The sequence below is a fragment of the Chiloscyllium punctatum genome, chromosome 14, assembly GCF_047496795.1.
Source record: "Chiloscyllium punctatum isolate Juve2018m chromosome 14, sChiPun1.3, whole genome shotgun sequence".
Classification (NCBI taxonomy): domain Eukaryota; kingdom Metazoa; phylum Chordata; class Chondrichthyes; order Orectolobiformes; family Hemiscylliidae; genus Chiloscyllium; species Chiloscyllium punctatum.
This window is the reverse complement of record NC_092752.1, coordinates 30,210,130-30,237,731: the sequence shown is the minus strand read 5'-3', so window position 1 is coordinate 30,237,731 and position 27,602 is coordinate 30,210,130. Positions and strand designations below refer to the sequence as shown.

At 38.3% G+C, this 27,602-nt stretch overlaps 1 protein-coding gene across 3 annotated transcripts in view; it reads left to right on the top strand.

Annotated features, from left to right (window-relative positions):
- Positions 1–26,999, top strand: part of rnf150a (ring finger protein 150a) — a 133,525-nt gene extending 106,526 nt beyond the window's left edge. Inside the window, exons 6-9 of one of the 3 annotated variants that reach the window (XM_072584123.1) lie at positions 6,366–6,579; positions 7,281–7,473; positions 9,512–16,442; positions 17,203–17,303. In XM_072584123.1, the coding sequence (XP_072440224.1) occupies positions 6,366–6,579; positions 7,281–7,473; positions 9,512–9,530 (426 nt within the window). In that variant the 3' untranslated portion in view covers positions 9,531–16,442; positions 17,203–17,303. Of the gene's footprint in view, positions 1–6,365; positions 6,580–7,280; positions 7,474–9,511; positions 16,443–17,202 lie in introns of all 3 variants that reach the window. The other 2 variants (XM_072584124.1, XM_072584125.1) reach the window with 2 other exon arrangements.
- The last annotated feature ends 603 nt before the right edge of the window (positions 27,000–27,602 follow it).

Sequence of the window (27,602 nt, the reverse complement as noted above, 5' to 3'; positions counted from 1 at the left end):
CCACACACTTAAGGCTAGAATCGAACCAAGTTCCCTGACACTATAAGCAGCATAGAGTTATAGAAATGTGCAGCAAGCAAACAGACCCTTTGGTCCAACTGGTCCATACTGACCAGATATCCCAAATAAATCTAGTCCCATTTGCCAGCATTTGACCTATATCCCTCTAAACTCTTCCTATTCATATACCCATCCTGATTCCCTTTAGATGTTGTAATTTGACCAACCTCCACCACTTTCTCTGGCAGCTCATTCCATACATAAACCTCCCTCGGGGGAGAAAGCTGCCCCTTTGATGCCTTTTAAATCTTTTCAACCTATGCCCTCTAGTTTTGGGCTCTCCCACTCCGAGGAAAAGACCTTGTCTACTTGCCCTATCCATGCTTCTCATGATTTATTAAACTTCTATAAGGTCACCCCTCAATCTCCAATGCCCCAGGGAAAACAGCCCTGGCCCATTAAGCCTGTCCCTATAGCTCAAACCCACCAACTCTGACAACATCCTTATAAATTTTTTCTGAATCCTTTCAAGTTTCACAACATCCTTCCTATAGTAGGGAGATTAGAATTGAATACAATATTCCAAAAGTCACCACCTATACTTCTGTACTCAATGTACTGATCAATAAAGGAAAGCATGCTAAACACCACTTTCATTAACCTAGCTATCTGTGACTCCACTTTCAAGGAACTATGAGCTTGCGCTCCAAGGGCTGTTTTGTTCAGCAACATGCCTAGGACCTTGCCATTAAGTGTACATGTCCTTACCCTAATTTGCTTTTCCAAAATGTAGCACCTCAAAGTAATCTAAATTAAATTAAACTCCTCCTGCCACTCCTCAGCCCATTGGCTCATCTGACCAAGATCCCATTATACTCATAGAATAAAATCATAGAATTCCTACAGTGTGGAAACAGACCCTTTGGCCCAACAAGTTCACACCAATCCTCCGCAGAGTGACCCACCCAGACCAATTCCCCTACCCTATTATTCTACATTTTCCCCTGACTAATCCACCTAACCTACACTGAACACAATGGGCAATTTAGCATGATCAATTTACCTAACCTGCACATCTTTGGATTATGGGAGAAAACCCATGCAGACAGAGGGAGAATGTGTAAACTCCATATAGATAGTCAACTGAGGCTGGAATCGAACCTGGGTCCCTGGCGCTGTGAGGCAGCCGTGCTGACCACTGTGGCACCCCAACCTCCTTCGCTTACCACTACACCTCCAATTTTGGTGTCATCTGTAAACTTACTCAGTGTACCTCCTATGTTCACATCCAAAGAAATGATGAAAAGCAGTGGACCCAGCACTAATCCTTGTAGCACACTGCTGCTCGCAGGCCTCCAGTCTGAAAAGCAATCCTCCAACACCACTCTCTGTCTTCTACCTTCGAACATTTCTGTATCCAAACAGCTAGTTCTCCCTGTATCCCATGTGATCTAACCTTCCTTACTAGTCTACCATGTGGAATCTTTTTGAACGTCTTACTGGAGTCCGTATAGATCACATCCACTGCTCTACCCTCATCAGTCCTCTGTTTCTTCTTCAGAAAACTCAACTATGTTATTGAGATGCTATTTCTCATGCACAAAGCCATGTTGACTATCCCTAATCAGTCCTTGCCTTTCCAAATGCATGCAAGTCCTGTCCCTGAGGAGTCTCTGCAACAACTAGTCCACCATCGATGTCAGGCTTGCTGAGCTATAGTTCCCCACCTTTTCAACCTTTCTTAAATAGTGGCACCATGTTAGGCAGCCTCCAGTCTTCTGGCACCTCACCTGTAGCTATCATTGACACAAATATCCCAGCAAGGGGTCCACCAATCACTTCCCAAGCTTCTGACTGAGTTCGAGAATACACTTGATTGGTCCACTGAGTCACTATGGTCAAGGTATTCTTGATAAGTGAACCTTTTTGTTCCAGGGGTCAAACCTAGTGAATTGCATCCAATGTCAATATATCCTTTCTTAAATACAAGCACCAAAACTCTGCACAGTAATCCATGTGTGACCTCACCAACATGTACACCAATGTACAATTGTTACAAGAGTTCCCCATTTTAAACTCCATCTCCCTAGCAATAAAGGCCAAAACTGCTTAATTACTTGCTGCATCTGCATATTCACTTTTTGTTTCATGCAGAAAAGTAGCCAGATCTTTCTATCCTGCATTTTGTTTTGGAGTCTCTCTTCTAATAGTCTGCATTTTGATTCTTCTTTGCAAGCTGCATTACCTCACTTGCCTACATTAAACTCCATCTGTTAGGTGGAGTAAGTGGAAAAATCCTATCTGTATATCATTGAAAATTCCTTATGCCCTCATCACAAAATATCCTCTCATCTTTTTTTTTGTATCATCAACAATTTTAGATTTATTTGTTTTTGTCTGCTCCTCCAAATCATTGATAAGTCAATATTTGAGGCCTTAGGATTGATCCAGTTGGCTCTACATTAGTTTTGTACTCCCAATATGAAAAAAATCCCATAATCCCAACTCTGTCTATTGTGTATGAACTAGTCCTCATTCCATTAATACCTTACCCCTCATAAAGTGAGCTTCTATGTTGTCCAATCACATCTTATGGAACAATTTATTGAATGGCTCAGAATATCCAAATAGACTATATCTGTCAGTTCCCTTCATCAGCTGAGCTCATTATATCCTCAACGGACTGTACCAAGTTAGTCAAACATAGTGCCTTTTCTCAGAGCCGTGCTGACACTGGTTGCATTAAGCTTTTCTAAATGTGCTACGGTTTCTGCTTTAATAATGGACTGTAGGATTTTACCAATACCAGATGTTAGGCTAGTTTCCCTATAACTTCCAAATTCCTTTTTCCACCTCCCTTCTTGAACAAGAGCATCCCATCAGCAGGAGGACTGCAGTTGCTGGAGATCTGAGTCAAAAGTGTGGCACTGGAAAAGTCAGCAGGTCAGGCAGCGTCCAAGGAGCTGGAGAATCGACGTTTTTGGCATAAGTCCTTCATCATGAATAGGCTTTTGGGCTGGGGGCTGAGAGATAAATGGGAGGGGGGTGAGGTTGGGGGCAAGGTAGCTGAGAATGCGATAGATGGATAAAAGTTGGAGAGAAGGTGATAGGTCGGGGAAGAGGGTGGAGCGGATAGGTGGGAAAGGTGATGGACAGGTCAGGATGGCAGTGTTGAGTTGGAGGCTTGAGACTGGGATGATCTGGGGGAAGGGGAAATGAGGGAACTGGTGAAATCCACATTGATCCAGTGTGGCTACAGGGTCCCAAGATGGAATATGACGCATTCTTCCTCCAGGTGTTGGGTGGTATGGATTTGGCGAAGGAGGAGGTGCAGGACCTGCGTTTCCTTGGCGGAGTTGGAGGGGGAGTTGAACTAATCAACCATAGGGTGGTGGGGTTGGTTGGTGTGGGTGTCCCAGAGACGTTCTCTGAAGAGATCCACAAGTTGGTGTCCTGTCTCCCCGATGTAGAGGAGACCACATCGGGTGCGACGGATACAGTAGATGACATTGGAGGTACAGGTAAATTTCTGCCATATGTTCCACCTTGGGACTCTGCAACCACATGGAATCAATGTGGGTTTCTCCAGTTTCCTTATTTCCTCTCACCCCACGTCATCCCAGTCCCAAGCCTCCAACTCGACACCGTCCTCCTGACCTGTCCATCACCTTTCTCATCTATCTGCTCCACCCTCCTGTCCGACCTATCATCTTCTCCCCCACCTTCACCTACCTATCTCATTCACAGCCACCTTTCCCTCCTACCCATCCCCATCCCCATCCCCATCCCCATCCTCATCCTTTTTATCTCTCAGCACCCCGGCCCACAAATCTATTCCTAATGAAGGGCTTATGCCTGAAACATCGATTCTCCTGTTCCTCGTATGCTGCCTGACCTCTTGTTGCTGACCATGAATTAAACTTGATGGAATTAATCCAAGGAATGTGAACATTGCCTGAAACACATGTCTAAGTAATTCTCTTCCTTCCTATTTGTCAGTATCTGCAGTTGAGACTTTGGTTTGTCAACTCTGAAACACATATTGTTGGGTATCCAACACTTGTGGTAGATATGTTCTCCTTGGATCACACCAGTGTCCACTAACTCTCATGTACTTTTGCTGCGAAACATCATGTCCCCATCCATCTCTGTTCCATTTAAATATAGTAACTTTTAGATGTTAAATGTGTTCAGCTAGAAAATGTACTTTTTCTCTTCAGATGCAACCGCATCTCCTGATTCAAACCAATTGGCCAATCAAAAGAGGGAAGAAATATGCTGTAATCATATTTTTCTGTGACAACACTCTTTGGTTCTGGCAGGAAGAAACAGTTGAAAGGGCTCTTTGCTGGTTTGAATGTCATGCTTCCCTTTTCATGTGGTCCTCTCTTCCAGCCAACTTCACAGTAATGCGGACTTGATGCATACGCCTCTCAGTCTGCTTCCAGGATAGATAGAAATCATAGATGTTATACGCTGCTGATACGGCAAATGGCTGCCGTATCTTCAAAGTTGAAGCTTGCAGTTCACCAAGCCATTAGGGTTATGTGGAGGAGTCAATGGTGTGCCATCAATGACATCCTAAACGTTGGAACCTGAGCTCCTGTGAACCCGAGTCTTATTCTGTTTCTTCCAGTGTCCAAGGGAGAATTAGAAACTTGTTTGCTTCCGTGTATAGTGCCATCAGCTATGCATTTGAAATGCAGAGTCTTTGATATGCTGACAGTTCAGAAGGACCCAGAGGCAGAGGCTCCGGGCTGAATTGACTTAGAATGCAATAACCTTTACTGTGTTAACTGTGGTAACGTTACCTTGTCACAGATTCCCTAGACAATTGAAAATTCTGAAAATTTATTGAAGGGTAAGAATTCCTTAGATCTTCTCTTCCTCTTATTGCAACTCCTTCTTTTCCTCAAGAGGCTCTTTACCAGTTTGGAAGCAACAACCAGTATATTCAGAATGTTAAGATGCAGAAACCTATGAGTTAATTTTATTTTTATAGAATCCCTACAGTGTGGAAACAGGCCATTTGGCCCAACAAATCCACACCAACCTCCAAAGAGCATCCTACCCAGACCCATCCTCCTACACTATTGCTGTAACACTGCATTTTCCAAGGCTAATGCACCTAACCCTGAACACCTCGGTAATTTAGCATGTCCAAACCACCTAACTTGTATGTCTTTGGACTGTGGGAGGAAACCACAGCCTATGGGAAACTCATGCAGACATGGGGGACTAGCTCATAATGTCATACAGCTTTTCCTGCAAACAACTAAGGATCTGTCTTTTGACTTGCACAGCTGTTCTGTCTGAAAGTAGCTGATTCACTTCAGGCTAGAAGTGTGGTGCTGGAAAAGCACGGCAGGTCAGGCAGCATCCGAGGAGCAGGAAAATCGACATTTCAGACAAAAGCCCTTCATCAGGAATAGAGGCAGGAAGCCTCCAGGGTGGAGAGATAAATGGGGGGCGGGGGGGGGGCTACCTTCTCCCCAGCCCCACCTCCACCCCATTTATCTCTCCACCCTGGAGTCTCCCTGCCTCTATTCCTGATGAAGGGCTTTTGCCCGAAACGTCGATTTTTCCTGCTCCTCAGATGCTACCTGACCTGCTGTGCTTTTCTAGCACCACTTGACCTAAACTCTGATTTCCAGCATCTGCAGTCCTCACTTTTGCCTACTGGGTTTTTAAATAGTTAAGTTATTTTATGTTCTGTTCTCTTGTGTTTGTGTTTCATTCAGTAATCGTGCAAATAAATTCTGTTTTGTTTAAAATTGAGCGATTGGGTCATCTGCATCACTCCTGAAAAATCTACGTAACACCTGCTTAAAACAACTAGAAAATGTAGGGTCTGGGCTACTTTCTTGAAATATTTTGAGGGTCTGGTATGATGCATAACAAGGAGTAAAACTAGTTTGACATTTATCATGACTTTGAGTGCATGTTATTGGTTAGCAGGTAACTTCTGTTGAGTGGTAGAACTGTTGTCGCTAAGGGAAAAATTGAGGCAGGATTTTGTGATAGTTCTAAATGAGAAACATCTGTTAAGTTTAAACGTTCAGTTCCGTCTGTTACATCCCTATAAGGATTAGAAAGTGTTTTTGATTTGTGTTATCTCCCAGATTAAATAATGCAGCCACATACTGTAAATTCTGTTTTCATTTATTTGTTGAGTGCTTTCCACTGTTTTACAAATCCTTAACAATTTTGTATTTCTGATCCTCACTTTTCACTTATACATTTCAATAATGAATGTCATGTGAAAATTAGTTTAAATCACGATAAGAAACCCAATTATCTGTTTTGTTTGTCAGGAAATGAAAGAATTTATTATTTAATTGTAACTTGCATCCTTTCTCTTCTAGCCAAATGCAGATTGTGCAGATGACATAACAACTGATTTTGATGGATCCATAGGAGGGCCACCCACTAATCAAATTACAGGTGCCAGTGATGTGACAGTAAACGAAAGTTCTGTTGGCCTTGATCCTCCTGTTCGAACCATTGGCCTTTCACAGATCATTCACGACGATGACATTCTTCAACAAGTTGAAGAGGTTAACATTACTACTAGCAACAGTAAGTTTGACAGAATTTTGTTATCGTTATTCTCCCATGCTGCGATATGTTTAGAGGTCAGGAAAGAAATGAATCTCACCACAGGGTTGGTCTTGCTTCCAGAATTTAAGAATTTGGTATTTACGTTTTGCCTAATTATTGTGTTTTCAGTTTTCCTCAATATTAGAAGCAGCTAATGGTTTTGTAAAACACAATTCTAACGCATATGTCAATCCACAAACTGCTACAAAAGGCATTCACATTCCTTGGGAAACAATCACATAAAGATTAATAAGGGAACATGAGAATTGTTGAGTCAAAAAAGATCATTCTCAGCACGATTGCAATCCACCCATCTTGGTAATTCCATGATAAAATATGAGTTGTTAACTAGTCACAGCAGTCAATTTCAAACAAAAACAAACTCAATGACATGAAGAAAAAGCACAGTGATAGAGACCAGTGGGAACCATTAGTTCAATGTCACTTTTTCTCCCAAGTATCATACCACATGACTGAAATTATTCGTATACTATACTCTAATATCTCACCTGCTGAAAGAAACATTTATTATCCTTCCTTTATGATGATGTGAGACATCTCACATTACCAACTCTCTTCCTGTACAGTTTGAAAGGGTATGACCAATGTTAGAACTTTAGTTATTTTTCTCAAGTGTATCTGGGGGAAAGAAAGAATTTCCCTATTTGTACTCTGCACAGGTTTGGAGGGGTTGGATGGATATGAGCACTGTGAGTGGAGGGTGCTCAGAAGAATGGAAGAGACTCCACAAAATCTATCTTCTCCGAGTTACATCTCTCACACACCGTTGGAGACTGATCAGGAGGAGGAGGGCTGGTCCTTGTGGGGAAATGAAGAGGTTGTTACTCTCAACTATTTGGGAGAAACGATTAGGTATGCAGCAATACATTATATAGTGTGGCATCTTCTGTGTGTGTGTTGAAATTAGCACAGTAACCAGTAACCATATTAGTCAAAAACAATCCACTTGAGAAAGAAATCTATTTTCAAGCACTGTTAGAGAATTTATAATTATTTAATGCTACTTTTTGTAAAGTTCTTGCCTTGGTCTTGCAGCAAATTGAATTGAATTATTCTTGTTGCACCTCTGGGTTTAATAAATAATAGTTAACAGTTTGTAATAATTTTATTTCTCTCATTAGTTGCATGTTGTAAACTTTTTCAAGTTGCATCTACGCTCAAGTACCAGAAAGACCTTTAGCACCATCACTGAGCATTTTGTTGGGACCTTAACTGATTCCCGTAACTTTGTCACCACATAAGTAGACACCATGATAGATGCGTAAACAAAATAGTATGCATTACTACTGTGGTTGTGATGACTGATCAGTAGAATCACCTGAGGAAATTCATGTTGTATGGGTGAGTATGTAAGTTCATAGAATCCTTGTAGTGCAGATAGATTCAGCCCATCAAGTCTCTTCTGACCCTCCAAAGCACATCCCACCTAAATCCAACTCCATGCCCATAATCCTGCATTTACCATGGCTAATCCACCCAGCCTGCACATTCCCAGACACTGCGGAACAATTTATCATGGCCAGTCCATATAACTTATACACATTAGGACTGCATACCCAACAGAAACAAGAAGAACATGCAAACTCCATTGTTAGTTGCCTGAGGTTAGAATTGAACCCACGTGCTTGGCAGTGAGAGGTAGCAATGCTACCCACTGTGTTACTGTACTGCCCTGTCAACACTGCAAAGTCTTCTTTACTAACACCTGGGGCTTGTGCTAAATGTGGAAGAGCTATCTTTCAAATTAGTCAAGCAACAGCCTGACATAGTCATACTCTCAATCATACTTGACAGGTACGCTAATGTAAAGGACCCTTTTATAAGCTCGATTGTTAACTGTCAAAAATCACTCACTTGGACATAAAATCAGGTCCTGAGAATTCAAATGATCACAAAGTGTACAGGATAGGACATGGATGTATCCGTGACTCTTGATTTACTCTGCCATGTTGTCTTGCGTTGACAACAAATTTGAAAAACACAACCCCTTTTTGCTTTTTTAAAAATTATTGTTAGTATTTATAAGTTCTAAACTAAAGTTATGCAGGAATTAGTTTTATGAAACTTTGTTAGAGAGACTTGGTCAGTTGATTAAGCCATGATAATCTATCTATTACTTAAATCTATAGATATATTACTGAGAGTCCAGTTAGCTTAGAGGGCTAGAACATACTACCAAATGTTAATGGCGTGGGTTCAAACCAGATTGTTGGGCCTGTCTTTTTTTCTTGTTCAAAATAATGATGTGGCATAAATCAGAGAGATGTGTAATCAAGTTCTTGGAATATTTAAGTATTTATAGAGCCATAGAGACGTACAGTGTGGAAATAGACCTTTCGATCCAACTCATCCCTGCCGACTAGATAGCCTAAATTAATCTAATCCCATTTGCCAGCACTTGCCCATATCCCTCTAAACCCTTCCTATTCATATAGCCATCCAGTTGCCTTTTAAATGCTGCAATTGTACCAGCCTCCACTATTTCCTCTGGCAGTTTATTCCCCACACGCACAACCTTCTGCCTGAAAAAGTTGCTCCTTAGGTCCCTTTTATATCTTTCCCTTCTCAACCTAAACCTGTACCCTCTAGTTCTGGACTGCCCCACCCCAGGGAAAAGACTTTCTGTATTTATCCTATCCACGCCCCCTCATGATTTTATAAACCTCTACAAGGTCACCCCTCAGCCTCCGATGTTTAGGTAGGGGTACAAGCTTTACAAGTAGCTGCAAGTGTTTTGGTTGTAAGACTTAACCTATCTTCTAACTGCCATTTAACTCTGCAGCATTATAGCATGCTTAGATAGTAATGTGCAGAACTTACTTTAAATTAGCATTTTTTGAAGTTATTGGTCTTGCACCTGATCTAATTTGATTTATGAATATTTTCTCAGGCTTTCTGAATGCTACTAGAATGAGGGTACTGAAGTCCCAAGAATGTCTATGAAGTTGCAGTTCTGTCCTATCGGAGTGGCAGTTGCATTAACCATCCATGTGCAGTGATTAAATTTGAGCCATTTTCTCCCTGACCAACTCAAATCACTGGCTGGGAGAAATTATTATTTTTATCCTAGAATCTCTACAGTGTGGAAGTAGGCCATTTGGCCCATCAAGTCCACAGCAACTCTCCAAAGACTATCTCACCAAGACCTACCCCATTGCCATAACCTGCATTTCCCTTGGCTAATCCACCTAGCCAACACATCCCTGGAGAGTATGGGTAATTTAGCACTGCTAAACCATCTAACCTGTACATCTTTGGATTAAGACGGGAAACCCATGCAGACAGTGGGAGAACGCACAACCTCCACACAGGCAGACACCTGGAATCGAACCCAGGTCCCTAGTTCTTTCTGTGAGACAACAGTGACCCACCGTGCCACCCAATGTAGTATTATTGAGTTTGGTTTGTAATTTTATTACCTTTGCTGTGGTGTCTTTTACAATTTTTTTTGTTCTGTTGATCATTGATTTTTTTCAATATTTTGGTATATTGAATTTAATCTATTTAATTCTAATAGGTTTTCTTCACGTTCCTTTTATTCTGAGCAAAACATGAAACTGTAAGAGAAAGTATTAAAATTTAGAAATGTTGAGCAGGATAATGGCATGGAATAATTTCTTAATAAATATGTGTCTGAGCCTCACAATGCGTAGCATATATTTGGAAATAGGATTAGCAAAATTCTCTAGATTTGGTGATTTTGGAGCTGGCTGAGAAAGGAAAGGGATGTTTATGGAGGACAGCAGTCCAGCATTGAAACGTTGAGGTATGAGGAAGATTGTATGTTCTTATGTTTACTTGGTAATCTTGAGATTCAAGGAGTGTTTATTTAGAACTTTTCTACGTGAGTGTATTTGTGATGGTGTCCATTTACAGAGTAGGTTGCACATGACTATTGAAGCAGAGAGCTTGTTGGATACCTTTTTCATTCTATGAATAATTTCCCATCAAAATAAACAACCAAAAAACAGGAAAGCTATAAATAGATGTGACAGTTGGCAGGGATCTGGTGAATATTCTGTTACATACCTAGATTAATCTTAACAATTTTTCACATCAAGTGCCCCTTTTTACTATTTGCGTCAAGGCTCCCATCTGAATTCTTAAAAGTTTTCCTCCCTAAACCCATCTGATAATTTTATTGTTCACCAAGGTTGTATTGCACAAAAGGTTTCTGTCCAAATTCGGTTTTCTTCCTAATTGCTTCCCAGAAATAAATGTGAAAACAGTTACTCTTTCTCATTAGATCTTTCTAATAAAATACCACTTCATAAATTCACAAATCAAATCTTCAACTTGACTGTTACAATTTTATTCTCCCCATCCTGCAATTATGTCCCAAACACCAAGTTACATACTCCTTTCCATTTCTCTCACTCTCCAATTTACACCTAGATAATTGACTTTCTAACATTAATCAAGGGTTGCGAGTGTTCCTGGCACAACCATTTATATATTTCACATCCTTAATGGCTCTTGAACTGCTAAAATATTTTTGGTAAAGGAACTTGCACAGTGCTGTTAGGTCAGGAGTTCCAAGATTCTTCTGAGCAACACTGAAGGAATGGTAATGTATTGACAGGTCAGGGTGCTTTCTGACTTCAGAGGAATTTGTCGAAAGTCGTATTCCTGTGCACCTATTGCATTTTTTCCTTTTTGATTGATGGGTGGTGTGAAATTGCGATATGCTGTCAAAAAGCCTTTACAAGATCCTACAGTGAATCTTGTAGTTAATGCAAACTGCAGACCATTTTTTGTAATCATTATTCACTTGTGGAACATGAGCATTGCAAGCTGGCATTTACTGCCTGTGCGTAGTTGTCCTTGAGAAGGTCGTGGTGAGCTGCTTTCTTAAATGCTGCAGTTCATGTGCTGACTGTTTACCCACAATACCCTTAGGAAGGGATTTCCCAGGACGTTGCATGGTGATGGAAGGAATGGACATCTAAGTGGTAGTTGGGATGATTTGTCCTGGGTAATATTGAGCGTTGCTGGAGCTGCACATATCCAGGAAAGTGAAGAGTATTAGGAGTGCCTTGTAGATGATAGAGAGTCTATGGGGAGTCAAGAGATCACTTAATTGTTGCAGAATGATCTCCTGACTTGTTCTTGCTGTCGCAGTATTTATGTAGTTGATCCAGTTAATTTCTTGGTCAATTAACTCCTAGAATATTGATGGAGGGAGATTCTATAATGGCAGTGTCATTGGTGATCAAGATGGGGTAATTAGACTCATTCCTGTTGGCGGTGGTCACTTTTATGACATTAATATTAGTTATTCCCATTTTTGCAGCATGATCGCAAATGATCAAAATATGGATGCACTGAAATCCATCCCTGGTATGATAGACACATTCCAAGAGCAACTGTATGTGTGGAGTACCAGTTTACATACGGATATGCAAACACAAATTCATTTTTTCCTTTATATAGCCAATATTGCTTCAGTGTGATGTCCTAATCTATAACTTCAAGCAACACTATGCCCGAAGAATTAGGAAAGGAATAAATAGTGCTCAGGTAAAAGGGAGTGCTTTGAGGGAAGTGACACAGTAACAGAAGCATCTTTGTGAGTTTGAGATTAAGCCAAAAATGAGTAACATTAACAATATGAAACATCCAAGGCATTTCATAGGAGCTTTGTAAAACAAAATATGACACCAAGCCATATAAGGAGAAAGAGAGGACTGCAGATGCTGGAGCTCAGAGTCGAGTGTAGTGCTGGAAAAGCACAGCAGATCAGGGAGTATCTGAAGAGCAGGAGAATGAACGTTTCAGGTGTAAGCCCTTCATCAGGATGATGATCCTGCTCCTCGATGCTGCCTGACCTGCTGTGCTTTTCCAGCACTGCACTCTTGACACCAAGCCATATAAGGAAGTATTAGGTCAGATGATCAGAAAATTGATCAAAGAAGTGAGCTTTATTTTTAAAGGAGGCAAGCAAAGTAAAGAGACAGGTATAGGGAGCAAGTTTCATTGTTTGAATAACCTCTAATTTATGAGAGGGTAGGAGGTAGTAGAAGAGCCGGCGATGTGTTGAAATAGTCCAGTCCAGAGTTAAGGCATGAATAAAGGTTTCAGTTGCTGATGAGCTGAGACAAAAGCAAAGTTGAGCTCTGTTGCACTGCTGGAGCTATGTGGGCTTAGAGATGTCACAAGTATGAGGTCAGAAGCTCACCTCCATTGAATGCCATATCACGTTTGTGAACAGACTGGCTTAATTTCTGATTGCCAAGGAGAGGAATGGAGTCAATAGTTAGAACTTTTTGAGAATAAAACAAAATTGACCATAAACAATTGGTCCTGCTGACGTGGCATAAAACATATTTTCAAACAACCTTTCTTTTAGGCAAGTGGATATTCAGTGGCACTGCTGATCCTAAGCATTCCTATTTGATCAACACACAATTTTTATGTTCAAATCCATTATTTACCTTGTCTTTCCCTGTACCTGTTGAGCTTTCTCCAGCCTTCCAATTCCTCTGAAAGCTATATTTTTCTTCCAGCACTATCTCAGTCACTTCCTCCACCCCACTATTGAATGCTGTGCCTTCAATTTGAAGTCCCTTAACTCTAAAATTCTCTGCAAGAACTTGTCCTTTCGGAAACTCTTTGAAATCATCATCTGTCCTAAAGTCTGCTTTGACTCTGGCAATTTTTGTCTGATTATGTTCCAGTTTATAGCTTTGAGATATTTTAATTATATTATAGGTGTTATATAAATGTTAGGTGTTATTTAGGAGTTAAGCACACAGTTTGAACATTTCATTCTGTTGGATGAATATTTTACGTTTCAATGAAAGCAATGGTTGGCATTGCTGTTGATTTATTGGCTATGCCTGCTTATTTTAGCTGTGAATGGATGAAATTGGTACATGGAAAAAGATCAAATTTGCCCTTTCAGTAACTCTAGTATCATGAGTTCCTAACTTCCCACCTACCAAAATCCATATTAATCAACTATGTGAAGCAAGCCAGTACATAGTGGTATATCATCTACCATCTAAACAGTTGTTAGTGCACAGTGATATTATTCTTAACTGGGAACACTCCCAGCTTTTTGGTGAAGTCTTTATTCCATGGAAAATGAAAAAAGTTAGAAACAAAATGTTAGTGTGGTTGCCTGAATAAAATCTAATCCCCACGACTTATCCTGTCCATGCTTACTCCAAGTAGCTGCCCTTATTGGATATAGAGCATGAATCGTTTCTCTCTATCACAGATATTAATGGCCAGATTGAGTTTGTTGTCGAAGACCATTGGTGTCAACACATCTACTATTAGTAGTAATTTTTGCATTGTGGTATATACTGTATATATATTTTGGACTTGAGAAATACTAGCTTTTTGGATAAATCTGAGCACTTGCTACTGATTAAAGTCGTCATTATGTGTGTGTATGTAGCATGCTTATGAATGCATTAGCTCTGTAGTGCCTCACATTGACAAAAAGTGCTTACCTGCTCTTGTTAGTGGTGTCTGCAGGAAGATTACTCTAGTTCAGTCCCTAGAGCTGGGATTTTTGTCGGTATTGCAGACATCCACAGAATATTGTATATATTACTGAAAGTTAGTTCCAGTCAAAGTAAATGTCAGCATAATTTGGAATGATGTAAATTAATTCTTGCGGTTAACTGTAACCAAATTTCAAAGAGTAATGGAGGCAGATCTTGTAAAAATTTGTCCTGAAATATCATGTAACTTGGGTGGAACAGTTTGGAAAGATATATAGTAACACATCTCATCTATAATTTTGACCTTTAACAGTTTAGTTGTTAGATTTATTTGTTTATGTCCAAATTTTGACATTTTACAGGCAACTCCATAGTTACCAGCAAAAGCTGTTTATTAAAATGGAAGTAATCTAGTATTGTCTAATCAGTCTGAAAGGGTAATGCTACAGTTTCAGGTCCACTGTGATGCCAGAGGGTACAATAGTTGTCAAGGGAAATGCAGGCTGTAGCTTCCAACATTCTAGATTGTTTAGTAAGATCAACTGTTACAACTTCAGTGAATTTCGACAAAGTCAGTGCATGGAAATAATTTCTTATGGTTTTCTATTTCCTTGTGACATGTGAGGCTCTGTTTTCTGTGAAGATTTTGTTTTTTTTATTTTTGTGGGCTATTTATGAGACCTCCCAATTATTTTTTAAACCTTTCATGAAACATTTAACCCACTAAGGTGAAACATTTCAGTGGTGGACAATAACTCAATCTGTGCATCTAGATCCTGGAACAAACTAGTTAGATGTAGCATAGACCTGAAAGAGATCTGTCCCTGTACTCTGCACGTACAAAACGATTGTTCTGAGAGTTCATAGAGCTCTTTGGCTGAATTTGTCCATGCCAACCAGGTTTTGTAATTGATCTAGGGCTATTTACCTGAATTTGGCCCATATTCCTCTTTACTTACCTTTTCCTATCTGTGTACCCGTCCAAATGTCTTTTAAATGTTGTAATTGTACTCACCTCTACCACTTCCTCTAGCAGCTTGTTCCATGTATGCATCACCTTCTGTGTGGAAAAAGTTACCCCTCAAGTCCCATTTTAAATCTTTCCCCTCTTACCTTAAATCTATGCTGTCTAATTTTGGACTCCCCTATCCTGGCGAAAAGACTTTGGCTCTTCACCTAATCTATGGCCCTCACAATTTTATAAACCTATATAAAGTCACCCCAAGCCTTCTCTGCTCCAGGGGAAGGAAGTCCCAGTCTATCCAGCCTCTTATAACTCAAACAGTCCAGTCTCTAACAATTTTTCAGCTTTCTACACCAGTCATTGGATGAGAATAGGTAAGTGTTTGTTTTTGACCTGCACAGACTTCTTCAGCCGGATGGTCTTTTTCTGTGCTAAAGACTTCTGTGACTCTAATGATGTTTTGTGAAATTAGCACATTTGCCTTGAATGGTCCTGACTGGGAGTTTTATGCTTTGAATCCAATATATTTGAGACCACCCAATTAAATTTGAACTTTCAAATATTTTCTAAATAGCTCATCACAGTATTTGTCAGGTCTCCTGAAAGAAGACCTTTTCCTGTTGGAGCAGGTGGGACTTGAACCCATTACTCCTAGCCCAGGAATAGGGATACTAGCACTGCATGTCAAGAATGCCATTGGCTAAGCCTCATTTTTTTCTTAAATATTTTTAAATGGTGTCTCCTAGTTCTAGTCTCCCTAGAAATCATAGAAATGATATAGAATAGAAGGGGGCCATTCAGCCAGTCATGTTCATGCTGGCCCAAAGACCCCTGGATACCCTTTCAAATCCAATCTTCCTGCACTCTGCCCATAGCCCTGCAGTTTAGAGTTGTTACACTGCAGATCCAGGTACTTTTTTTCTAAAAATGAGTTTAGAGTCTTTGCCTCCACCACCAACTCAGTAGTTGGTGTCTGAGTTCCTGTCCTGAGAAAGATTCTGGCTTTTCTTGATGCACTGCTTTCAAGTTGGAGGCACTACACACCTGATGGTATCCTTCGTCTGCCTTTCGCATTAATGAACTATCATTGGTATACAGAATATTCCTGCACTAAAATATGACCAGATATAGTTTGTTAATGACTTTGCTATTTTTAATTACTTTTGCTAATGCGTGTGTGTGATGGAGCTAATTTTTTATTCACTCCTGAAACCTGGTGTTGCTGGTTGGCCAGCATTTATTGCCTCACCCTAGTTGCCCTTGAGAAGGTGGTGGTGAGCTACTGCCTTGAACTGCTGCAGTCCACATGCTGTAGGTTGACTCACAATGTCCTTAAGGAGGGAATTCCAGTATTTTGACCCAGCGACACTGGAGGAACGGCAATATATTTCCAAGTTAGCATGGTGAGTGGTTTGGAGGGGAACTTGCAGGTGGTAGTGTTCCCCTTGTCCACTAGGTTGAAATGGGCATGGGTTTGAAAGGTGCTATCTAAGGAGCCTTGATGAATTTCTGCGGCGCATTTTGCAGATTTCATTTCGTTAACCTGATATACTCTGTGAGGGAAGGCATTTCATCCCATCATTTAATATGTGCAACCTTTTAGAATTCCATGACCACAATTTAATTCTTACTTCTTGAGTATCTTTGTTTATTTCACTGATGGAGTTGATTGTCATTAATCCAGGCCATCTATGTGACCATGATTTTGCAAGTGCTGCTTAGCATTATTCAGCACCCTTTGCATCCTTTTTGGTGATGCTATAAGGAGTGAAATAGAGGATGCCTATGGTGTGTGATTATAACAAATGTTTTCAGTCACCATCCATAATGACTATTCACTATGACTGAAGAAAATTTTTGAGTAAAGGCAATTGAATGCACCTCTGTAGTATGTTGATCTACAAAAATGATAGAATTGCCAGTTCTAATCATCTTTAGTGCTTGTTCTGTGACTTTTTTTAAATCCTTGGGTAGATTGAAATTCTAGACTTCTGTTTCAAATTTGGACCATTGTGGCTCCATTAGTAGCAATAGTTTACTTAGTAGAGTTCTAATAATGCATATCTTTGAGTTACTGGTTGCTTGAAGCATTTGTTGAATTGTATCTGTAATATTAGAAAAAGAAAGAAGGCACACTTTAACTTTTTTTCTCCTTTCTCAAAGATGATGAAGGACAAGTTGTGAGCAGCGATTCAGACACTTCACTCATTCTGGCTGTTGAAGTTGGATTTTCTGACATAGAGCTCTCCACTGATCAGGATTGTGAAGAGATGAAATCCTGAGAAGAGTTTATTCTGTCTCTGGATGTGGATTAGGCAAGCACACAAAATGACTGAAACATTATCCGGTGCACTCAGAACTGGGAAGATTGTGAGAGCAATAGTGACAATCGTTTACTCTTCCTTAGACACAGATTCTTTAGCATTTGATGTCTTGTTTTCTTCATGAGGATGCTGCAAGCTTATCTCTTGCTCTCATTCCTATATTTAAAAATGTTAGCAAAACTCAGTGACTGAAATGAAGAAAATTAACAATTTTTGTGTTTACTTTTTTTAATTTCAATGACGGTCAACAATTTTTTTTTGTTTGTTTTTGCGACTGACTCCAGCTTTTCCAGAGTTTGATCCTAAAATATTTTTTATTAAAAGGATTGATCCTGGAATCACTGCCTCAACACTAAAAACATTCAGTTGGTGCTTTTAAGTTATAAACTGAATTTTAAAGTTGACTCCGAGTCCTGCACATCTGTGAATCACTAGCTTTTTTTGTGGTCAGCTTTAAGTAAAATTTATTTTGCTCAATAAACATTCAGAGCAGCAACTTGCAGGTGCTGAAAATACTTCTAGAAATTCATCTGCCACCTCTTAACATATCTTTGCCAATAGAAGAGCTTGTAATGGTATTGTGCAGGCATAGTGTATATATACAAAGTGCTGTGATAGTAACTTAGACAGAGTGAATGTTCCAGCAACAGCCTGCTTGCACTCTTAAGAATTCATGGTAGATTGGATTGTTTGAATGTTTGTGTGTATGATTCACATTTGACATTCCTCCAAGTGGCTATTAACACACACAGCTGAGAAAGTGGCCAAATAGGTTAAACCACAGGCTTTAATGGCTTTTAAGTGATTGAAATAAAAAATAATTATAGTCTTTACAGAATTACATTACACCAACCAACCTCAGCCAAAACACAATATAATGGACTTTTCTAATATTTTATGGAATTTGAATTTTAGTTGCATATTATCATCTTTCCTAGCAATAGCTTATTGTACGGTGAAAAACATGAAAATGTATCAGAATTACAGAATTGTTATACTGAGTCTGAATAAATGACTTAAGTTATGAGATTCTACTGCAACCTTTTTGTAGATAGATCTTTCTGTCTTTCAGAAACAACCATTCATGTAATAGATAAAGTTTTAAAAAAAAAGAAAAATTCTCTAGGGAGGAAAAATATCACAAAGCAGCAAAGGTTATATGTTTTTGTAATTACTGTGCTGTTTTTGTCCTTTAGATAGATTGTTAAATATGTAGACATTAATATTTGCAATAGGCAATCTTTGGCAACTTTAATGATAATGAACAAATTAAAAACCCTATTGTGCCCTTATAACCACCAATGAATAGTTATGGTCTGATGTATCATCCTGATATGTTACTTTGGTTTTGAAACAACACAACCATAGGCAATGTAGATGGTTCATTGATCTAAAGATATTAATGTTTTGAGGTTGCAGTTTGGCAGTTTGATGAAAGGAAATACGTTCATGTATATAGGCCTAGGTTTAGACTAGGAAGGAAGTAGAGCACAGCAGAAAGTTTAGCACCATTCTATTTGTTGCTCGAATTTGATGATAGATGTTGAACCTGCGAAGATGAAAAATGAATTATATAAAGGTATTTAATTGAAAAGCATATGATGATGGAGTTGTCTGATATTAGCTTTTTAAAAGATGTGTTTTTTCTAACACAAACAGAAGATTAGAACCACTTAATGTTGCTGATTTTTAAAAAAATGCATGAGTGCAATTGAGAAATCTTAGACCAAAGTTGAAAGGGATAGGATGTAGAGTTGTAGTCCATCACTACAAGATGGAAAATCATTTAAACAATTTCCTCTTTAAGTCACATGCTTTTGCTGTACAAAAGGGTTTACTAGAGGCTACACTCCTGTTAACTTTTCTCCTGTCAATAGCGAATCTAAGAAAGGTTTAAATTGCTGTTTGTATTTCTTGTTGCTATAAATAATGTCAGCTGTGCTCCTTCAGTGTCTAGGCTTTCAGAGAGAAAGAAAGATTCATCAAAGTTTGTGTGGTTATGCTTTACTTTTTAGTAAAATCTAGTCCACAAACTACTTGTATCATTTTCCTGCTGTCTTGTTTTATTGTGCATTTTGCAAAAGACCTGCCTGATTGGACAATCTAAGGGTTAGAGGCATTTGGACTCTTGTTGTTGCTGATTTACATAATTTAGCTGTGAAGCCATCTGTAAGATTGTCACATTTATCGACGATACAAAATTTTAGAAATCCTTAAGGAGTAAAGACGCAACAAAGATTTTCAAAATTATAAAATGATTTGCAGATAATATAAGGGTTCCTTGTGTCATTAATTATGAGGAAGCTATCAAGACTGTGAGAAGATAACAATGGACTCGTCAGGAGTACAAAAGCATATTAAATTTCAATCTGAAGAATGTGCAGTAATGCATTTAGGGAATGCAAATAAAGCAAGGAAGTTAGAGTGAATAGTAGGTGCAGAGTAACCGAGGGACTCTGAAGTATATGACTACAGATCCTTAAACGCAGCAAGGCAAACAGATATGGTCAAAAAGGCAGATTCAATAATTTGCTTTTTTGGTAGAGCCTAGAGTAGAAGAGCAGAGAAGTTTTGCAAGGACAATTTTAAATACTAGCCAGAATGCAGCTAAACTACTGCTTTTAGATCTGCTTGCTACAATACATAAAAGTTAATGAAGACATTTTGAGAAGATATGGTGAAGATTTATGAGAATATGCCTGTGAATTCCAGCTGTGAGAAAAGACTGAATCGGCAGGCATTATTTTTTATTGTAACAGAAGTCCAATAGGAGATTTAATCACTCTGGGTAGAACAGATAGAAAGGACCTATTTCATTGACAAAAGATAATTACCAATGGGCATTCAGAGAATGATGGAATTCTGGAACTCGCAGAATAATTGATAAAGGCAGACATCTTTCATCACACTTAACAAATTTGGATAAAGTGCTGTCAGCTACAGGGCTGCAAATCAAGAGCTGGATAGTGGATTTGACTGAGTGGGTCTTTCTCAGCTGGTGTGGGCATGATGGGATTACACATTTGTGTGATTTTGGTTCTACATCTGCAAACTTATTCCTAACTTAATAGATGCACTTTGCTTGACCATCAGAGGTTAACGCTGACCACCAGAATGGTAAAGCTAAGGTTTTTTTTTCAAATTGCATCACTTGGGGTTCACTGAGGCACAAAAAGCATGAAAATTAAAGCTAACACAGCGTCTGGAGTAAAACCCTTTTAGAGACGTACTGTTTGAATAATGTCTTGCATTGCTTCACAGAGCCATGAAGTATTAAGGAAGGTGGCTTCTTGAGCACTGTTCATAGTCTTACCTTACTTTCTCCTGGTGTTGACTAGAATATCCTACTTAAAACAGTATTACTAACTTGCTCAAGTTCTGAACTTCAAACAGATGTCAATCCATGTTGCCGCCTCAAGCTTCAATTAAATATGTTCCACCTGCAGCACTGCATTGCTCCAACTACATTATCCTTGGATGAGGTAAACCAAATCTTCTCAACAGGACTGCATCTGAAAACATTTCAAAACTTTCTGCAACAATTGGTTTTATTTTCATTTCAACACTCAATAAGAGTCTTTCCTGTAATATGGCTATCTTTGCTAAATTTGTTGGGGACCATTGTTCACTGTCTATCCATTTAAACTTCTGTCAAGCACTTGTATGCTTCCAAGTGGCAACTATCCCAGTGGATGCCAGGTTGGCATCAGTTTTGCCTCATATTCAAACCATGCCTTTTGCTGATTTGAAGATGCCTTTATTGCTGATGGCCTAGCGATATTATCACTAGATACCCAGGTTCAAACCCTGCCATGGCGGAAGGTAGAGTTTGAATTCAATTAAAATCTGAACTTAAGGATCTAATGATAACTGTGGAACTTTTGCCAATTGTTGGAAAAACCTATCTGGTTCAATAATGTCTTTAGGGAAGAGAAGTACAGTCCTTACCTGGTCTGGCTTACATGTGACTCCAGGCCCATGGCAATGTGGTTGACTCTTAACTGCCATTAGGGATGGACAATAAATGTTGGCCTAGCCAGTGCCACCCGCGTCCCATGAACAAATACATTTCTTTTTGGTTTAAGTTTGTGTTCCTAAGCCGCTCATTTTTTGTGACATTTTCAGTTTGGATTAGAGCCTCATATCCTTTAGTATCAATTTATTTTGTAAGGAGAATGAGGAGAGACTTTATATAAAGAGTACAATTCTAAAGTGGCTGCTAGAGTAAAGCAGCCTTTGGGTGTGTATGAGCAAATTATTGAGTGATAAGGCAGGTTGTTAAAGCTGTTAATAAAACGTACAGAATGTTTGCCTTTACAATTAGGGACATAATTTATTTTCTATACATGTTTATCATAAAGTTTTTTTAAAAACTGGATCGCCCTCATTTTGAGTACTGCACTTTAGGATAATGTGAAGACATTAGAGAGGGTGGAGAAAAGATTCATGAAAATGATTCCAGGTTTGGAGCTTCAATTATGTAGATAGATTGGAAACATAAGGACTGTTGTATTTGAAGTTAAGATAAAGAGATTTGGTAGAGGTATTCAAGTAAAAGAGAGGGAGGAATGTTCCCATTAGAGGAAGACTGTAACCGGAGGACATCAATTTTAGTGAGTGGCAAAGTGACAACATAAAAATCTTTTTTTCAAATATACATTGAGCAGTTAGGATCTGAAATGAGCAACCTGAGTGCATAATGGCAGATTTGTTTGAGGCTCATGAAAAAGAATTTGATAATTTTACAAGGAAAACAAATGCAGTCCTGTCGCGACAATATATGGGAATGAGACTAGATGAGCTCTCTTTCTATGCTATAACCATTCTAATTCTGTCAAAGAGCAATGTTGAATTTCAGTCCAAGAGTAAGAAAAACCATTCAGAGAATATGTATTCCAAAAATAAACACACTCATCTTTGATACGGTTTTTATTCTCTAATGAAAATCTAGCTGTGCCCAATACTCAATTGTGAACTCTGTTAACATTTAATTTTCATCACTTTTTTGTTTAAATAGGACTAATAAACAAAGAAAAATTAAATGTTTTTATATATATGAGCACTTTGTTTGACTCCATTAACTCTGAATTGTTCAATCTTGACGACAAAATGAAATGTTTTAAAACTCCAGAAAGCTATGTTCTCTATCCAAAAATGGCACTAATTTGTTTAATGTCAAATTGAAATCGCTGAAGTTGATACTAAGTAAATTCTGTCTGCAATGGAGTTATATTTAATCAAGTATGTTGCACTTGGCTTTTCAGCAACACCAGCTGCTGCTTTTCCAAATTGATCATATCAAATTCAAGTTATTGAACACGATTCTGAAACTTTTCATCAACATTTCTTTTGCAGTTGTTCAGTCATATTAGATTCAAGACTTGCCTTAGGTTATTTTCGGAAAATGTAAAATGTTACACTTCGATACCAATAGGTACATTTTAGAATATTGTAAATGTCTTTCATCAAAAAGGTTTTTCTATTGAAAGCCAGATAAAATTTATTATAAAATGTTCGACTGCAGTGCCCAAAGGCATATTATCTTATGAATTATTGGATAATCATACTCTACTTTTTGATTTTCTACAAGGAGTTCTGGTATAACGCGGCAGTTGCATTCCTCTGCAACTTTGTGCTATAGATAAATCACGTTATGAAAAGCTGCTATAGAAAATTATGCTGTGGAATCTCCCATAGAAAATCGTTATAGCCGTTCAGTAGAAAGTTTGCATTATCCAAAGTGTCCCTAATTTGCCAACTTTGTTATAGCCAAACTGTATTGATGAAAAGCACATTATACCAGGAAAAACCTGTATTATTCTGTGTTATAGTATGGTGGTTCAGTATTTCAGTGTTCAGTGCTATTCAAAAATTAAATGTACATTTTCAGATTTAAGACCTTGACATCAAGTAGCTTTGATAGGAATCTAGGAATGTTTTGGACTAAGTAGAGATGAGTCTGCTAGAAGACAAATTTTACATTGAAGGTTAGACAGAAAGAGGAACAATGACAGGATATTTTTTTAAAAAGTAAAGCATTTTCTTGAGACCATATTTCAAATATGCCCCAAACAATTTGCTTGATGTTGAAAAAAATTGCGTAACACTTATGGTTCACTTCAAGTTACAGTTTGCCCTTTGAACCACATCATCGTGTTTTATACTACCCACATTGTAAAATGGTCAAATTGTTTAACTTAGGAGTGAATGTACACAAAATTTACATTTGTATCAAGATTCATTCTGGAAGGTGTTACTTATAAACAGTGCAGCTATTTTTGAATTGCATTTTCGTTTATAAATATTTCTGCAACAATTGAACATAAGGCACTTTCACGTTCCTGAGTCAAGACGAGCATTTCTGTGAATGTATGACACATGAATTTAGACCATTATAAGTTGTTAGCAGTTTTATACTTTGAAGCTGTTTATTGCCATGCCGTTACATAGAAAAACTATTTCAGTTCACTGTTTCAAAACTAAATTGATAGGTAGTCTTGGGTTTGCGAACAGGTTCCGTTCTTGAATATATTTGTAAGCCAATTTGTACACAAGTTGAAACATGATACAGGACAATATAAAAAGCAGTTCATAAATATGACATTTTTAAAAATATGTTTTGGATGGTTTTTCCCAGTGATTTTTACACTTTTTGAATGCAATTTGTTTCATGCAGCAAGCTGTAAGAATGTGAGATCTGCATTCACTAAACAAATTACTGGTTTGGTTTCACAACATTATCGAATATAACATGTAAATAGATTTTCTTATTGGTTTGTTTTAATTTTTTTAAAAAATTGACCTATTAATTGTTCCAAAAGCATTCCAACTAATTATTTTCATATTGCTAACAAAAGTGCCAAGAATTTTCTTTAATTGAAAGGAGAGACAATTAGCTGCCTTGTTTTTTCATATTGATTGAATATGTTTCCATTTGGAATTTACTTGGATACGTTATTTGTGCGTGGAGATACTGACTAACATTTCAGCAAATTGTACGATTTGCATGAAATTTTCCAACCCAAAAAGAGAAGTTCACTCGACCAGTCTGCAACTAGAGTCTTGATTACTATCTAAGTTACATCGCCATCTTCAGTGAATCCCTACAGTGAAAGCAGGCCATTTGGCCTATTGAGTCCACACCGACCGATGCTGTGAAGAGCATCCCACCCAAACCCACCCCCATGCCCTATCCCTGTAAACCTGCATTTTCCATTGCTAATCCACCCAGCCTGCACATGCCTGGACACTATGGGCAATTTAGCATGGCCAATCCACCCTAACCTATGCATCTTTGGACTTTGAGAGGAAACCCTCACAGACACTGGGAGAACATAGAAACTCCACACAGACAGCCACCTGAGGCTGGAATCCAGCCGGGGTACCTGGTGCTGTGAGGCAGCAGTGCTTACTCCTGAGCTACCTCTTTTCCCACCTGAGCCACCCTGCCACAAACATAAGCAAAAATTGAAAAGAACTTGAAGTGAAACAGTATTTGCAATATTCTTCTAAATCTGACTGTCGTAACATGAATTATACGTTTCCTTGTTTCCCTACTGAAATTTGCATATCACATGCTTGGAAAGCCATGACCAATGGCTATGTCACTGGCCTGTTGGAAGTTTCACTTATCAGTAAATATAACAAAGTTTTAAAAACAGTACCTGTCTTCAAATACATGTGACTCTTTTATTCATTCATGGTATATGAGGATTGCTAGCTAGTATAGCATTTATTGTCAACCTCTAAGAGTCAACACATTGCAACCCTTAGAAATGCAATTGATTTCAACAAACAACCCATTAATTCTTTTTATTTCAGTGTACAGTATTAAGCTTGTGGAATGGCTGTAGAGTAAATCAAATCCATCCACTGTTCCTATTAATTTTATTTGTTATCAGACATGCTGGTCTTGATGAAATGGTCACTGCCATATTCAGTGTTACTTAATTTGATATCATCCAACATACAAATATTTCTGAATTTCTCAGCAACGTGATATATAAACTTATAATATTGATCTGTATCTTACTAAGTATTAAAGTAGTGCTGTTTGGGTGTAGAGTTCCCCCTGTCTGAGTAAGTATAATTGAAGCATTTTTATACAGATACAGGTGACAACTTGAATTTTGAAGTTGTTCCTTGAATACTACTGACTTATGATATAGAACTGCACTTAAGTTGGTAATTCACCCTCTTGCTGCTAAAGCTACCGTTAATGCAGGTGTTTTTTTTTAAACCAGATGGATGGGAAATGCAGCAATCAGATTGACTGAGGGTGCCCTAATTCTCCTTTTTACTTATAGTAATTTAGCAGTTTCATTCAGATTTGTACATCTTCCAATATAGGGTTTTCCATTGACCTTTTACGAATGCGCATTTTATTTAAGGGGAAATTCTTTTTTTCTTTTGACCCCTGCCAACCCATTTGTGCATTGATATACAAATAGTACAACAGTATTTTGCAAAGAGCAGGAAGCCTTCATTTTCACAAAGGTGAGCCTTTTTGTCATGGTGCAAATGTGAAATCTAGAGGATGTGTGGTGTTTCTATCTAGGGAGACTCACTAAAAAGAAAGTTGCATTATACTAATGTAACAATTTCTGGTAGCAAACTAGTGAAATTATGACACCATTCAATACTAGATTGTTGCTATAAATGCAATGTTAGCAACACATAAATAAAAGAAGATTGTCCAGATTGCTAATTTGAGGGCACATGTGCCAAACCATGGCAGTCCAGACTTTTCTGTACTATTTTGTACTGTGTATATGGTTCGGTTCTTATCAATTCAATAACTATTTCCATTCACTCCCATTTTTGAATGTCGTTTTTAATGTCCTTGGTATTAAAGATGACTGTACAATCCAAGTTTAATAGAACTTGGATTTCTGTTTAGTAAGTCAATGGGTATGCACTATAAGAGGATGCATTGCCTTAAGTTTAGTAGATTAGTAGTGGACTTATTTGTTTTTGATGCAGCTGTTTATATTGTTGGGTTTGTTGCTTTTGTCTTCAGAAACATCAGTCCAGTTGAAATATTTGGTTTGCTTTCTCAGTGCTATTTCTTCCAGATGTTTCTGTTTCTAATAAATACTTGTTTGGTAAGCGTTAAGCCAAATGACAAATGGATTGCATGGTGATAACAGTAGAATTTCTTTTTATTTGACATATTGTCGTATGCTGAAACCTGCAAGATAATAGGCTAAAATATTACACAGTTGTATTTGCAGTTATGTTTGCCTCTAGAATTTTCTTTAAGTATGGTTTGAAGTGAATCATTGAAGTATAATATTTCTTCCCCTATATTGCACTTTATTTTTTTTTAAGAAAAACTGGCATCCAAGGATGTTATTGGGGAAAAGGGATTTGCCTGATACAATCAATGAAGCATATTTCTCTTTTTGGTTTGCAGTACTTAAAATTGCTTGATTATAGATGTGATGTTTGTACAAAAGGGGAGGAATTACATTCAAATGTGGAAGCATTATTAAGTAGCCTATTACTATTATTTTGTTACATAGACAAAATGTAAATATGTGCAGCTGTGTTGGAATGTACTAGGTAAAATGTTACAACTACACAAAATTAAAAAATTGAGTCCCAATAAATTTGATTGAACTGTTTTCTTAACAAGTGAGTTCCACTTTTGTATTTTGTTTTAACCTTACTAATGGCACCTTTCCTTGGACTGCTTCAATGTGGAAGCAGAGTCTTCAAACTATTTATTCATTGAAGGGTTTTATGATCATGAAGGGAGAAAAGATAGTAGTGAGAAGTGGAACATGTATTCTCATTTCCACATAGAATCATTGAGACATACAACACAGAAACAGACCCTTTCGGTCCAACTCGTCCATCCCAAACAGAGATCCTACACAAACCTACTCCCATTTGTCAGCATTTGGCCCATATCCCTCTTAACCCTTCCTATTCATATACCCAACCAGCTGCCTTTTAAATGTTGTAATTGTACAGCCTCCACTACTTCTGCAACTGCTTCCATGCATGCACTGTACTTTGCGTGAAGAAGCTGCCACTTAGATCCCTTTTAAATCTTTCCCCTCTCACCTTAAACCTATGCCCTCTGGTTTTAGATTCCCCCACCCCAGGAAAAGATCTTGTCTGTTAGTAAGAATAGCAGGATAAAATGTCTTAGGATAATGTACCTTTTAAGAACTAGACAATTTTCCCAACTCTGGTATGCAAGGCCCTTCACTGATGTTGGAAAGAGATGGA